The sequence below is a fragment of the Sitophilus oryzae genome, unplaced genomic scaffold (genome assembly GCF_002938485.1).
Source record: "Sitophilus oryzae breed Bouriz unplaced genomic scaffold, Soryzae_2.0 scaffold_937_pilon_pilon, whole genome shotgun sequence".
NCBI lineage: Eukaryota > Metazoa > Arthropoda > Insecta > Coleoptera > Curculionidae > Sitophilus > Sitophilus oryzae.
This window is the reverse complement of record NW_022147569.1, coordinates 1,645,207-1,662,006: the sequence shown is the minus strand read 5'-3', so window position 1 is coordinate 1,662,006 and position 16,800 is coordinate 1,645,207. Positions and strand designations below refer to the sequence as shown.

General features: G+C 35.5%; 1 protein-coding gene across 1 annotated transcript; it reads left to right on the top strand.

Moving 5' to 3' along the window:
- Positions 1-337: 337 nt before the first annotated feature.
- Positions 338-15,543, top strand: LOC115890940. Its single transcript, XM_030911304.1, has 4 exons — positions 338-358; positions 6,316-6,750; positions 10,892-11,429; positions 15,160-15,543. Exons 2-4 carry the CDS (start codon positions 6,333-6,335, stop codon positions 15,449-15,451), a joined length of 1,248 nt encoding a protein of 415 aa, XP_030767164.1. The 5' UTR covers positions 338-358; positions 6,316-6,332; the 3' UTR covers positions 15,452-15,543.
- Positions 15,544-16,800: the final 1,257 nt, after the last annotated feature.

Here is a 16,800-nt window from a genome sequence, read left to right as displayed (position 1 = left end):
GGGAAGAAATGTAGATAATTTGACACTTTCAAATTTTTTAAAAGTCAGTAATGTGAGTATTACATTTGTGGCTGTAAATAAAATAATTTACTGATATTTGAAAATCCCATTAATTTTTGAATATCATATTCATTCTATTATCGTGTTTAATAAACTACGGTATGCAGTTTTATATTTACTCACGTAAATTCTTCATCGATATCGTGATTTTTATCAATGAAAGCTTATTATCAACAGGTATTTCGTGGGAAATATTTTAAAACTTCTCGTTTAAATTGTTCACTACAGCAGCCCTTTTAAAACAATAACTGTACTGATAGTGAAGAAGTACAAAATACTTTCCTAGATAACATAGACGGTGAGTATATATTTCCGAAATGTTGGAGTAAATATTATTTCCGTTTGGTTATGTTCGCACGATAATTTCGGTAAGTTTATTAAATTTATTTATTTGCATTTTTGTCTATTAAAATCTTTTATTAGAAGGTTACTACATAGTTAAAATAATAAAACTAAATTTAGACCAAACTTGACTAATCTGAAAGTTGTATTCTACAGTGAATCTTAAAACGGCATAATAATATCGCTTTATGAACTTCCGTATTGTATAAGTTACAAATTAATGATGTATATAATGTATATATAAACGGGATTTGTACTAAGCCGTCGTCTAAGTCCGTACGTCGCGTACGACCTGTAGTGGCTCTGGTTCTGGCTCTAAGGACCTGACGGCCGCACGCACCGCCCGTCTCCATTCCGCATTTTCTCTGTTTTCTGTTCTTCGAACGGCACCCTCCAGATTGGTATTTATAAGTTTTTCAACCATGTCCACCCACCTGGTTGGGGATCTTCTTCGGCGACGAGATCCTACAGGTCTTCCCTGCACTACAAATCTCTCCATATGACCACTCCTGTTGACGTGACCGAAGAAGGAAAGGATGCGTTTATAGACAGTGCTGGAAAGTCTTCGTGGTAATTGGATTGCATTAAGGACCGACACATTGGTGCGATGTGCTGTCTATGGTATTCGCAACATCCTTCTCCAGCACCACATCTCAAAGGCGTCAATGCGTCGTCTGTCGACTGCCAACAATGTCCATGTCTCAGAAGCATAAAGCATAACCGGAAAGACAAAACTATTTACAAGGTTGGTTTTTGTCGATTGTGTTATGTGACTGTTCGACCAAAGTTTCGTGAGCTGCGTCGTAGCGTTACGGCCCAGTTAAATTCTGCGGCGTATTCCCATTTTGCAACTGCCGGTATTAGATATAAGTGCACCTAAATAAATAAATTGTTGCACAACTCCGCAGCGATCTATATTTGTGATGTACTAAGTATGTACTAAGTATTTAGTATTTAATACTTATTTCCAACTACAGCCTATTGCTGCATTTCCGTTCCGTTACCCTACACCACAGGTCTCGATTTAGAGCGTCATCAGCTTCTAGGTTACGAGCTTCCATTGGTTCCTTAACCGTTCCTTTCCAGGATTTTCTAGGTCTACAGATATAGATCTCTTTCTGCTGTCTTGAGGAGCCCACTGAAAAACTTTTTTTTGGTCACCTGTACTCCGGTATACGCAGAACATATCCAAACCACTTTAAGCTGAATTTTACGATTCGATCTAGTACTGTTTCCTCCGATGCATTCATTCAGGCATCAGTCTGATGCCTGACCTCGATGTTTGTCTTTTTTTCCATCCTAGATCCAGATTGGTATTTATAAGTTTTTCAACCATGTCCACCCACCTGGTTGGGGATCTTCTTCGGCGACGAGATCCTACAGGTCTTCCCTGCACTACAAATCTCTCCATATGACCACTCCTGTTGACGTGACCGAAGAAGGAAAGGATGCGTTTATAGACAGTGCTGGAAAGTCTTCGTGGTAATTGGATTGCATTAAGGACCGACACATTGGTGCGATGTGCTGTCTATGGTATAGAACATCCTTCTCCAGCACCACATCTCAAAGGCGTCAATGCGTCGTCTGTCGACTGCCAACAATGTCCATGTCTCAGAAGCATAAAGCATAACCGGAAAGACAAAACTATTTACAAGGTTGGTTTTTGTCGATTGTGTTATGTGACTGTTCGACCAAAGTTTCGTGAGCTGCGTCGTAGCGTTACGGCCCAGTTAAATTCTGCGGCGTATTCCCATTTTGCAACTGCCGGTATTAGATATAAGTGCACCTAAATAAATAAATTGTTGCACAACTCCGCAGCGATCTATATTTGTGATGTACTAAGTATGTACTAAGTATTTAGTATTTAATACTTATTTCCAACTACAGCCTATTGCTGCATTTCCGTTCCGTTACCCTACACCACAGGTCTCGATTTAGAGCGTCATCAGCTTCTAGGTTACGAGCTTCCATTGGTTCCTTAACCGTTCCTTTCCAGGATTTTCTAGGTCTACAGATATAGATCTCTTTCTGCTGTCTTGAGGAGCCCACTGAAAAACTTTTTTTTGGTCACCTGTACTCCGGTATACGCAGAACATATCCAAACCACTTTAAGCTGAATTTTACGATTCGATCTAGTACTGTTTCCTCCGATGCATTCATTCAGGCATCAGTCTGATGCCTGACCTCGATGTTTGTCTTTTTTTCCATCCTAGATATACCTGCGCTTCTTCTAAGGGCTCGAACACACTGACGACCAGGTCGCACCGGCCAGGCCGCTGCTACCTCTAAAACCATTTAATCAAATGATACCGCGCACACTAACGTCCTGGCCGTCCGTTGGTCGTTGCGGCCAGTAGACTGCACTAAAATATTATTATTTTCTGCCGGTTGTTGCCGGTTTTCTTTCAAATTAATAATTTTTCAAATGAAATCCCTCAAATTCAACGCACAATATTTTATTTTCTATAAGATATAATGTTTTAGTGTAGTTTTTGCACACGTGCAGAAAATCCGAAGAAACAGTATACTGACTGGATCAAAGGGAAACTTAAATCTAGTCCCTATTTTTATCGATTCTAGTAAAAATTCAAAACATTTTTATATGACAAGGTATGTCATATAAAATTGTTTTGCTGAGTAGGTACTCTATTTATGGTTGGTATGATACCTGTTATTATACCTTCGAGTTTCGATGTTAAAAAATAAAAAAAAATAATATTTAAAGTTTTTCTACAACCACTTGTTTTTTTTATTAAATTAGTTTTTTTTAGTTGTATTGTAGTCATGTACAAGGAGGACAACTGTATTTTAAATATTATACTTAATTTAACGTTTTTCAAACAGGGTTCATTAGACTATATTTCTACTAGGTACATTATTTTTTAAAAAAAATTAAGGGTAAAAGTAACTTAAACATTCATAAAAATAGAAGTAATTACTGTTGTAGATTCTCAGTAACAATAAAAAAGAGGAATTTATATTGTAAACATAGTACTCCAGTATTTATTAACTAAAAATCCAAGAATATTTTAAATGCATTATTTAATATTAGAACATTTAATAAGCTCATGAATAGCAACTTCGCTTTTTAGTTAACTCGGATATTTTAACATTTCTGAAACAATATTTTCTAATTGATAAAACGTAAAAAATCGATAAATCTGACAACTGTGTTGAAACTGGTTGTTCATCTGGCCGCAGCTATAAACGCAATGCATCCGGCCAGCCGACGGCCAGGTCGTTGCGACCTGGTCGTCAGTGAGTTAGAGCCCTAAGGTAGTCCATTTGAACAACTTGGATTTTGCGCTTTACGTCTGCACTCAGAGTCCATAGCTCTGAACCAAAGCAAACAACTAACTCTACCAATATTCGTCCAAGTCTCTTTTTAGTCGTTGCAGATAAGTTTTGGTCCCACCAGAGGCTATTAAGACATCCAAAACTAAAAACTAAAAAAAATCCAAAAATTTAAAAAAAAATCCAAATTTTCAAAATTCTTTTTCGCGAAAAAATCTCATAATCGTGTTTCTGAGGTCGAAATATACTACCCCTAAAATATGTGCGCATATCTAAGACTCACCCTGTATAGACCTCCATATAAGGCAACGGATTCAAGTACCTAACCTATTCTTTATTAATATTATCATTTATTTTCTTTGGAGTACTAGCTCTGGTTTAAATGCTCGGGAAAGAAGAAAGTCAACTTTAAATTAAATCATCAATTTATTACAATACCCAACTTATATGATATAAAATCTTGTTTCGAGATTTACCGGCGTGTATAAAGAAGTATACAATATGCAACGTTACTTGTGCGGTATACAATATAATACTTTTATGCAATTAAATAAAAGCTTGTTTTTAAAAATATGTTCTCAAATAATAATTTTATTTTCAACTCTTTACTTTTATTTTAATCGGTGCATTTCCATTAATGCATCATTATTGCCCAATTCTTCGATGAGGAGCACTTTTAATATTTTATTCTACTAAGGGTAACTTGTAGTAAAGGAGGGCGCGCACTGAATGGGTATCGGCGCGAGCGAGCGGCACGTAATTTTCAGTTTACGTTGAAATAAATGTAAGCCCACGCACCGCATTTGATCGGTGCGCTTCGAGCTATCGGCGCCATTCGAGCTATCGGCGCCATTCGAGCTATCGGCGCCATCAGACGAAATCAGAGAATGCATGGAAGGGGGACGAATAGTCTACGCCGAGCGACTGTTTTTAGTGGAGCGGTTTTACATTAAACATTTCTGATGAATTATTAATCGAAAGTGTACGAGACCATATCATACTTAATATGCGGTTTTTTATAAAAAAATTCTGACAAGCACGTAACCCATATTGTTTAATACACTTATTCAATAACTGATTTAGAAAACCTTCCGATTAAACCCATTTATTTCTCATCTCGTTTTGATTATCTCACATTATTATGGAAATCTAATTTAAATATCGTCAAAAAACTTATCATATTATTTAATTTTTGGTTTGTTTTGACGTTAGTAATAACAGCTGATAAATAATGTTACTATGTTGATCGCTCCGTACAAGGTACGAATAGAGAAAATAATATTTATATTTAAATAAAATATTTGTACATATATCTACCGTATGATAAAAAACGGCGTCCAGTTGGATGGGAAATGACGATTGATGACATTTCCCATATAAATTTACATATGACACCGACCTTCATTTCATGGCCATCGCTGATGCCGTTTCTTTTCGATCATACGGTACTATAAAATAAAAACTATATATTTTTTCTTTTTTTAATTTTCTTTGACTTCTTTATTATATTTTAAGGTTTTAAAATCTTGGTTTTAAGTCAGTAGTGAATAAAACGAAACTTTTGTTTACATTTTGTTTAATGATTAACGTTTCGACCAATTTTAATTCGGTCTTCTTCAGAATCTATAATATATAATTCTATTTTATCACTAACAATGTGTTTAATATATAATTTTTCATACCACAAACGTAGAACATCATTTATACGTATATTATAGATTTTTGTGTAGAAGACCGAATTAAAATTGGTCGAAACATCAATCATTAAACAAAATGTAAACACAAGTTTCGTTTTATTTACTACTGACTTAAAACAAAGATTTTAAAAACTTAAAATAAAAGCTATATATAAATATTTGTAATGACACTTATTTAGATTAAAAAACTAAAAATAGAAGTTTTATTGGACTATTTTTCATATCTAGCTTTGTTTTTAAAGAACAAATTAAACCCTTTTGAATGATACCAAATTTGTTAAAATCGGTCAAGCTAAGAGTCATGTAGTATATTTTATCCCCATCTTCCACTCTATTTCACTAATTTTATGTGGTTTGTTAGGATCTAAATATATTAATGTGTGTTTGGTTAAGATCTAAATAATATTAATTTCCATCATAAAGCATAAAATATAAAAAGTTGCATAAAAATATAAATAGTAATAATACATTATAATTTTTTGAAATGCCGAATGAATTTGACTAAATTTGAATAAACTTCTCCTCGTCTATGCTCAAATTTATGCTGGTGACGTACTCTCGACCGTCGATCGTGCGACTCCAGTGCGCGGCTACAATCGACTTTCCGACCGGTCGTGCCGCTCGCGCCACTGGCACCGCTCGCTCTCGCCGATACCCCTTCAATGCGCGCGGATCTTAAGATCGCAGCTCATCTTATAGTGGGGTTGCAAAAATATTAAATCGAAAGCAGTAAGTATTTTTAAAATATTTAAATACTTTACACGGAAACGCATAGTTCTCCCGCGCTCATAGTCACGGCTGAATAATTTTTATGTGTATTTTAAGGATAGTAATAATTGTGATGTTTGCCCTATATAAACACTACACTGGAACAATCGCCACAATAGACTTGATATATTATATATATTCTTTTTTCTTATAGATTACTCATATATAACAATGGCTCCTATAGATTATTCAATAAAAGGTATAGACAAAATAGTCCAGGTTGATGGAGATATTAAAAACGTGGAAGTCACTCGTCTAACTGCACCTGGTGAGAACTACTTGAGCTTGGTACTACGAGTCGACATCGAAGTGGAGAAAAATGGCCATAGAAAGACCGTGAATGCCGTAGCCAAGCGATTACCTTTAGGAAAAGATCCGATGGGAGGCGAGTTCCGCTACTTCGCGATGAATAGCGAAATTAAATTTTACTCAGAAATACTGCCCATATTAACTAAATTCTCGAGCGAATACGGAGTCGACAGTAGACAATTATACGCAAAATTCCTCGGTTTCAGATTGAGCTTGAATCCAACAAAAACCGAGGCTGATGACGAAGTGACAATGTTAGTTGAAAACTTAATTCCTCAAGGTAAGCATATCTAGCAAAACTGTTACACAAGCAAACAGTTACACGTTAGCCAAGTTAGCGAAACGCTAACTATAACTTGGGTAACATTCACTGAACAGACTCATAATTTACTTGTAACATTTATAGGTGGTCCTATTTAATCCTTAACTGGTACTAATAGATTTTTCTGTATTTTGTTTCATTGATTTCTGTTAAATAAGTTAAATAGGGGGGGCTGGTGGCCATACAGCTATGTTCAACTGTCGGGCTGAGCATCAACCCAGACAAAACCGCGGTAGTGCCATTCAGCATAAATCGAAGTCTGAAAAACTTGAAAAGAATCCATCTAGATGCAAAGGAAATACTGCCGTCACAGGAAGTCAAATATCTGGGAATAACCCTAGCTAGTAAACTTCTCTGGAATAGGTATATTAAGAACATTACCAGCAAAGCCACAAAGGCTCTCGCGATATGCAGAATACTAGCGGGAAATAGATGGGGGTGGGCACATAATGTATTAAGCTGGATGTATATCATGATAGCATATGGTAGTAAGATCCATGATCATCTATGGAGCAGTTGCTTGGTACACAAAACTAGGGCAACGTACAGCAAGGCAAAGCCTGTGCAAAGTACAGAGACTGGCATGCACCTGTATCACAGGAGCATGAGAACATGCCCAACAGCAGCAATAGAGGTCATCCTACACCTAACACCACTGCACATTGTCGTCGGTCGATATGCCAATGCGACAATGATCAGAATGGTCATTGACGAAAGCAGTACTGCAAGAATTTTCAGGTCGGGGGCTTGGAACACCCTCAAAAAGAAAATTCCACTTCTCCAACTCCCAGTGGATGACATACCAAGAATCTACAACTTTGAGAAGCACCTCATTGTAGTATTGAGTAATAAAAAGGATTGGAAGGGAGAAACGTTTGCTCAGCATGTGAAAGACCATCCAATAACGGGGTATACTGATGCTCCCAAAACTAAAACAGGGATAGGAGTATTTGCGCCGAAACTAAATACTACCTCACCTCAGCATTCTCCTCAGCAGCACCTACCTCAGCATCCTCCAGGCAGAAATCTAAGCTATCGAAAGATGCGTACAATTTACCTTTGGTAGGAACTATCGAAAACAGGAAATAACCATCTCATCCATAGATGCATAAGTCAAGCAGCACTAAAAGCGATCAACTCAGTAACGATCAATTTGAAGTTGGTCAAAGAATGCGTAGAGAAGCTAAACAAATTAGGCAAAAAAATAAAGTCTTCCTACTCTGGGTGCCAGCCCATAAAAGGCAATGAAAAAGTAAACGATCTAGCTAGAAAAAGGACGAACACTCCAATAACTGAACCAGAACCGTTTTGCTTTCCAAACGGAAACCAGCTCAAAGCGAAACTCAAGAACCTGTAAGGCTCCGTAACCTATTATGAGAACTCTCCAACGGTCTAAGACACTCAAAAAAGTTCTTCAGAACTTACGACCGAGCAATCATCGGATTGTCAGGGAGTTTCGAATATGACACTGTCTGCTCAACGAATACCTCAGTAGATTGAAGCTGAAAAACAATGGCCAAATAAAGATAAAGACTTGCCGAGAGTCTTAGAACCACCGGTATGGATGAGGGGGACCTGCGCATTATCACCCACTTATACTGGAACCAGACTGCAGAGATCAGGGCGGATGGCGGAACATCTGATGAAGTATCAATTAGGAAGGGCGTCAGGCAGGGGTGTGTATTATCCCCACTCCTTTTCAACATCTACTCCGAGGCGGTATTCCGTGAGGCACTAGAGAGCGTTGAGGATGGTATCACAATCAATAGTACCCTGATCAACAATATTCGCTTCGCAGATGATACGGTCGTACTGGCTGGCAACATTCTACACCTTCAGAACATGATGGACTGCATCGTTGAACATAGCATGCAGTACGGATTACACATCAATATTAACAAAACTAAACTTGTTGTATTTTCCAAAACACCGGGAAAGACTGTCCTCAGAATTAACAACAAGGTGGTAGAACAAGTATCGTCCATAAAGTATCTAGGAGCCCTAGTTAACGACGCTTGTGAACCCAAAACTGAAATTTTAGCGAAAATCGAACAGGTCAGACGTACTTTTGCTTGCTCGAAAACCCTCTTCTCCAGCCGAGATCTAAGCCTCGAACTGCGCATACGTATGCTGCGTTGCTACATCTTTCCGGTATTTCTCTACGGCTCTGAGAGTTGGACACTCAATCAGACATTGGAAAACCGCATTAACGCTTTTGAGATGTACTTGTATCGTCGTATGCTGTGATATCCTGGATGGATAGAGTGACAAATGAAGAGGTACTCAGGTGGATGGGCAAAGATAAAGAGCTCCTAGCAACAGTGAAGGAAAGGAAGTTACAGAGTACGTCGGTCACATCATGAGGTGTGATTGATACGAGGTGCTCAGACTGGTCATCGATGGCAAAATTGAGGGCAGGAGATCAGTGGGAAGAAGGCAAAACTCCTGGCTTAAGGATCTGCGTGGTTGGTTCGGAAGAACATTGATCGAAATTTTCAGAGGTGTGGTTTCACGCACCATCATAGCCAGTTGGATCGCCAACCTCCGAAGGGAGACGGCGGCCTAAGAAGAAGAAGAAATAAAGATACACTCGCCACTTCAACCAACCAACCAAGTAAAAAAATGCAAATACTACCAATTACGGATTAATATAAGCAAAGTGGTAAGCACTTTTATCAGACCGGAAGTGCTAAATTAATAATACAGCATAATATTAAGGTACTATAGGTTATTAATAAATGTTCATAAATGAACAAAGGAATTTACTTAGGTAATTAAAAAGTATTCAATGACTTGGAATATATCTTTTTCACACCTGCTGACTGTAAAAAAATTTTTATTAAAATTATTTTGCAAAACAAATACTTAAAGATTTCTTAGATAAACATTAGTTACTAGTTACTAATTATATAGAATTTTTGATGAATGATAAATTAGTATGTAATGATGTTTTATTATAGCGGAAATAGAACTTGTAAAGTATCAAATAAAAACAATCAAAAACAATGATTCGACTTATCTGATACGCCATACAGACATATACGGGCGACAAAAACCATCATTTTTAATATTTATCGTTTAAAATTATTCCTTAATTATTATTAATAATTATCCATTTTTTTAATAAAGATTTTTAACGATCGGTTAAAAAGATCGATTTCATTAGGTTTGTTCTCACAGCGTGTTCTCAACATGTTTGTAACTTCTTCCAAACCGGTGTTAATGCGCAGGTCTCAAATAATGCAGTTTCTGATCGATTTCAAACTGTCTGTGCGTACAGCGAATCCCCTACTCTTCTTTTTTGATCTAATACCACTAATTTTAACTCCTACGTAATACAAACAAGGGTAATACCGAATAAAGAAGAAAACGAACAGGGAATTAACCAAAGACATCTTTTAATGTTGTTGGTTTTGTTCTTTTTAATGTTTTAATGTTTTGTAATTTTGATTCTTGGGCCTAACCCGTTCCTCCATCAGCTCCTAGGTCTGTGTCTGTATCCGAAAATTCGGAAGCCTCAGATTCTTCGGAAGATTCAAAATCACTCATTTCTATTCTTTATTTTTTTTGAAGAAAAAAAACTAAACAAAAACAACACACGTTTTCCAGGTTAAATTTACCAAATAATGACGTCGGGTCGCAATACGCATGCGCCGGACGCTTTACTTGCAAAAGATCCGCAAACAGGTCTGATTGTCAGCTAACAATCAGAATTTTCTGTGTGAACAGCGTACTGTTGGTTGGAAACTAATCAAAAATTTCTCTGCCAACGCGTTTTACCCTATTGCGCATGATTATCTGTTGGAGATATATTTCTTACAGCTGTGAGAACAAACCTATTCTCAGACCAGTCACGGACATATGTGTTATCAAACCAACAAGATGCCGCATGTCCTATGAATGTGATATTGTTAAAAAAATAAATCTCAATAAACTAACTTATTTCGACAATGTGGTGTCAATAAGTGATTATATCGCAAGTTTCTAGTTGCGTATTGCGTATTGCCTGTAACTCCAGTGTGCGATCTCGTTTAGACGGCTTTTATGAAACTACGTTTTTCCAATATTACTTTGTTTTTAAAACAGTTTTTTTTTCCAGGATATCAGAACGAAGATCGTTTCATTGGCTTCGATCTAGTCACATCAAAAGCTATTCTTAAAAGCCTAGCCTTATTCCACGCCGTCCCTATAGCTCTTCGAAGCAAAGATCCGGAGCAATTCAAAATAGTTAAGGATTTCCTTAATACACCGCATCCGCATCCACCCAAAGGTCCTCCAGGGGAAGAGAACAAAAATGGCCCACCAGAAGGTCACGAAGGGCCCGACAGACTTCTGCTCAAAGCTATTCAAAACATCCCGGAATGTTCGCCCTTTATTACCAGGTTAGAGCCTGTCTTGAATAAACCTTGGGGGCCAGGGGGTTCTCAACCAGGTGTTGAGCCATGGGCTACGATTTCTCACAACGACTTATGGGTAAATAATGTAATGATTAAGGCGCAACCAGGCAAAGAACCAATCATTAAACTGGTCGACTTTCAAGGCTGTAGGTACCAGTCGTTCGGCAGGGATGTGGTGTTCCTTTTATTGACCAGCATAAGAAACGATGTTCACAAAGAGCACTTTGATGACCTACTCAGGTAATTATATTTGATGTATTAAGGTTGATTCTCACTATACCTTCCGTATCAGCTCCCTTCCATTTCCCTTCCGTTTACATAAAATATTATATCATGTAAATGAATAGAACAATACATACTATCCGTTCCGTTTTCCTTCCTTTCCATATCCTTTCCTACCATACATTTTTTTGGCGGACCGACTGAAGCATACCGGAAACGGCGTTGTCAAGTTCTTACATTTGTGCTAGAGCTCTGTTAACATTTTGCTGATATTTACTTATTCTTTCACCTCTTAATTAAATCTATAACCTTTTCAAAATATACAAATTTTTAACGGATATGGAATTTTATGAAATTTGAACGGATATGGAGTGGAAACGGAAGGTATAGTAAGAATCAACCTTTAGTGTACCAGGGGTATTAGTATCAGTACCAGTATTAGTAGCATCCGAGCACCCATGGGCGCTCGGATGGGCGCACCCATGGGCGCTCGGATGCTCCATCAATTACCAAAGGAAAATAGTGGGTGCGGAGCAACCAAGAGCATAAGCATCAAAACTAAACAATTTAGCTACTTTAAGCGACATTTATCTCATGTACCGCAAGGCGCGTCGCGTTTTTTAAAAACTGTATAAATTTCTTTGGTACTTGCATGATACACATCGTCACCCTATAATAAGATTTTTCTATAGACTATTTCGATGAAACTGACAAAACACAGTTTAAACTGGATATCCGTGAACACTATATACCAAAATGGTTCTATTAAACATATAAACTAAAGGTAATATAAAAACTTATCAAACATATGTATTTATTTTACTTTTAGAAGCTTTATTTAAAATATATGAGTGATTTTAGATTTGGATATAGAACAAATGTGTCTATTAGCTGTGCATTGAGCCAATTTTAGGGATATAGAACAAAATAAGGGGATATAGAATAAAATAATACTCATTTTAAGTTGATTTATTTATATTTCAAAATATTATTTCAACACAAAATAACTGAAATAGAGACATGGCATTGTTTATTATAAACTATCATTTTTTTCCGCCTATTTGTTTGGTATGAATAGTGTTAGAATAACTTAATCAGATTTTAAATCTGATTTTTAACTTTCATTGGATTATTTAAACGTTTTTAAATCTCTAGTATTGAGAACGATTGAGCAGTCAATTGAGTTGAAGCAGCTAGTTTCACGAAATTCCAAAGTGTGAAACATTTGAATTTGCTAACAAATCAGGCAATCAGTGCATTTCAAACGAACCGATTTGCCGCCTATTTGACAAACGAACGTTTAGTGGTGCAATTTCACCCGCTTAAAACAAAAGCCTTAAATTTAAATAAAAACAGATACATACATTGTATGTTAGAGAGAAAGAAATCGAGAATAAATGGATATAGAACAATCTAATTTTTATACATAGTAACATATTTTTTGATCTGGTATTTTCGTTCCTTATCCACTTCTTAGGATAAAGAACACAATAATTCTATTTTTTTATTACAAACAGTAGGATGTAGCCTTAAATAGTGACTTTCAAATTAATATGGATATAGTACAAAATATTAGATTTTTTTCTTTATTTGTGAATTTGGCTATACTAAAATGGTGTATGTAACTCATTTTACCCCAAAAGTGGATATAGAACAACCTCATTCTAGGATGACGACATTATACTGTGGTAGTTTTTCGAAAAAATCAATTTCAACAGTCCTAAGTAAGTTTTCTCGTCCGTTTCTAGATAGTTAAACCAATCCTGCTTTTCAACTTTTAAATAATTCACGAATATGCTCATATTTAATAATACTGCGTTCATATCCCCCCGATGGCCCATGGTAAATCAATTTAGCTGGCTAAGTATATGAAATGTGCTATGTGATTTGAAAGCTCGTTGTGTATGTTTATATTATGTTTATTTTAGAGAATTTTTAGTTTTTTTTTCCACTAGTAGCTCTTCTAAACAATTTTTAGCTTCATTCATTTTGAATCTCTATACACTGAACCAAAAGTCGACATAAATATCATTAATATAATGAATTAAATCATTAACTTTGAGCCGATGAACGATTTCACTGGCACAATAAAAAGTAATTCATTAACTCTATGAACGTTAAGTTCATTAAATCAATTAACAGCGTTCATTAATTTGAAGAACACTTTCATTGGTACAATGAACAGACTTCATTAATATAATGTACCTAAATCCTTATATTAATGAACCGTATCATTAATACAATGAAATAATTTCATAACTTGTTTAGTTGTACATTTAAAAGTCGACACTATTAGTAACTCTTGTTATATCGTATAATCGATTATGAAGATCGCTGTCATTGATATGAAAAAATGTCATGGATAGTCATTTCCCAGCCAACTACCTAAAATAATTCTACTGTAAATAGATTTCCATTTGAACAAGTACTTAACTACAAAGGTAACAAAATTACCAATAGTGCCGACTTACGAGCACAGTAAATTTTTCCATTAGGGTAATAAAAAACAAGTGCAATAAACTAATAATAATTTATTCAAACTTGATATAGCATATACAAGTTAAAAATTTAAAAAAATCGAATCGACGAAGAGAATAGTAATGTTATTATTAATAGAAAACAAATTTCTTGCAGTAGAGGTATATAATAAAATTATATAAGGATTCTTGCCACTTAACTGTTAATATAGAAATTTAATTCTACGCTGTGTTTGTCATAATGCGGATCAACCTACTCTCAATACCGGTTTCGGAGCCCTAATTTCTTCATTATATTAGCTGTATCGTTAGACTTGATAACGTCTAGAAAAATTTGCAACAGGCCTTCCAAGTCGCATCAAGTGGGTTCGATGTTAAATTGTCGAATTTGAGGGCTTGAAGGCAGGTCTCAGCATCTTGTTCCGGTTCTAAAAGCGACGTACCTATATCAAAATTATCCAAATATTAAAAGAACATTGGAATTTACCATAATCAGTTTCATGCCTCGACTTGTTACTATGTTTTTCTTCTGTTTGTTTTTTTTATCTTCTGAAACATATTTGGAAACCGCTGTTTTAATGAATACCCGCACCAGAGATCTCACACAGCGGAATTTAATTTGGTAACACAACAAATTAACTACAATACGATAAGACTTTTATTTAAAATATTGAAGAGAACACTTACCACTCTAATGAAACTAAAGCCTCACTGAATAACACAACCACACAGGTGTTATTAAAATGCCAAAGTAACCGATCAAGATGGCCACCATTTCAGTCCTAATATTTTATTCCTGATAATAATAACCGCGTCCATTAATATAATGTAGTGTGTTCCTTGTATTAATAACATTGTTCATTGTCATAATGTACAAATTATTAATCAATGATTTAGTACATTAATATAATGAATATTATGTGTTCATTAAAGTTTCAGCATTAAAATAAAGAACGCATTCATTGGGACAATAAACGCGTTCTTTATATTAATTAAAATCTTACAATCATTGTCCCAATGAAACAACAGTTAATAATCCATGTTCATTAATATTATGAACAATATTTTTTTCAGTATATAAAATCGGGGGCAAGGTTTATTGTGAATATTAAGGGTTTACAATAGTCTGTTATTTTTTTAGACAATACACTAAAAATTTAGAGGGCGTCGTGAGAGAAATGATCAACTTGGTAAATAACGAACACCCTACTGTTACAGACTCATATTTATTTTCAGAAATATTTTAACGCCAGTTACTTTTTTTATTTCAGATTTTATTATGACGAATTTACAAAACTATTAAAACAGTTCGATTTGGACCTAGAGCTGACTTATGACGAGTACTTAAAAGAATTGGAAACAGCAGCAAAGGACGGCGAAACCAAACATTCATTAAGCTTCACCAATATGGTATTCGGCGAAAAGAATAGTTCATTGGATGTGGCTGTCCAAGATGTAGACTTTATGGCTATGATGAAGACAAAGATAGAAAATATGAACGAATATCAAAAGGCTAAAATAATTCTTATGTTGTCAGAGGTATGCAAAAGAAACTGGATTTAAATACAGGGAATATAACGATATTGTAATATAATTATAATTGTATAGAGTATTTCTCATTTTTTTTGTATATAATATTGTTTTAAGAAAAACATTGTTAAAGAATAATATGCTTAAATAAAACTTAGTTATAAATAAATATTGCCGTTATTCTTCTCTTATAGTGTGTGTTATTATAGTGCTTATCGCATATCACTATTCTTTGTTTCGTCACTTGACATCATCAATGGAAAAGAAATCGTCAAAAGAAAAATGCCAAGGCAGTGGATGCAAATGTGTTCTAATGTAGATGATGACTGCGCTCTATTTGCAAACACGTTACAACAATTACAAGAAATGTTGAACACATATACCTGGGCATACGAGGCTTATAGGGCCTTAAGCTACCCAACTAGCAAATATAGTTCCTAGTCCTTTTTAAAATGTCACTGCCTCTAAAGTATAGTTCCTAGGTCCACGCTGCCACTTAAAATGTTACTCTATAAGGAATAGTAACTTTGAAGTATATTTCGAGAGTGACCGGTTAGTGCCTACCTACCAGAAAAGTGGAAAATAAACACCCCGATTGCAAGTCGCAAACATGTAATTTAAAGAAGTGGCTGGAACTACCCGAAGGTATGCTATACCCTACATGACTTCGAATATGACACCATAAAAGACCAAAAACTTTATAGTAACTTTTCAAAGTAGGGGTTACTAACAAGTGCTACCATAATGCCTCCATTAGGTTTTTGTTACTTTATAGTAACAATTTGAGTTACGGAGTAGTCGCGGCCACGACACCTAGTTACTTCAAATTTATAGTAGCATTGAAAGTAGCAAAATGGTTACTGCTACCTTCCTAGGTTACTATAAAGTATAGCCGTCGCTCATTCATTGCCACTAAAAAGTCACGGGGTTCAAAAACGGCTACTTTATAGTGACCGTAACTTATTATACCCTAATAAATGTAATTTCCTCAGATTTCATCGTGTGCTGCTCTGTTTTAGTGTTTTCTTTTACTTGCTTTTAAGCTTTATTAAAATTTTGTAAAATCCCTAATGTGAATAAAAAGGAATTTAGATATTCTAGTACTTTCTACCGAAGAATTAAACAAAAGGAATCACTGCGAGCCGATGTATCAATATCAGAAACAAAAACTACATCTTTCTATAATCCTACTGATGAACATCATAAATCAGGTAGTGATTGAGACATTTTTGAAGCTGTTTCTGTAGATGAGTGTAGTGTTAGTTCATCTTTAACTGAATCTCAGAGGAGAACTAATTTGAGAACCAACAACAATATAAAACAAGAGCTAAAAGAGTGGGCGTTAAAATACTCTATACCTCATATAGCTCTAAATAATATAG

What these genes read in the sequence shown, in the direction of transcription:
- LOC115890940 (XM_030911304.1), top strand. Translation starts at nt 6,333, where the DNA reads ATGGCTCCTATAGATTATTCAATAAAAGGTATAGACAAAATAGTCCAG. An exon ending in TGAAAACTTAATTCCTCAAG is followed by an intron (nt 6,751 to 10,891) that starts GTAAGCATATCT and finishes TTTTTTTTCCAG; the next exon opens with GATATCAGAACGAAGATCGT. An exon ending in CACTTTGATGACCTACTCAG is followed by an intron (nt 11,430 to 15,159) that starts GTAATTATATTT and finishes TTTTTATTTCAG; the next exon opens with ATTTTATTATGACGAATTTA.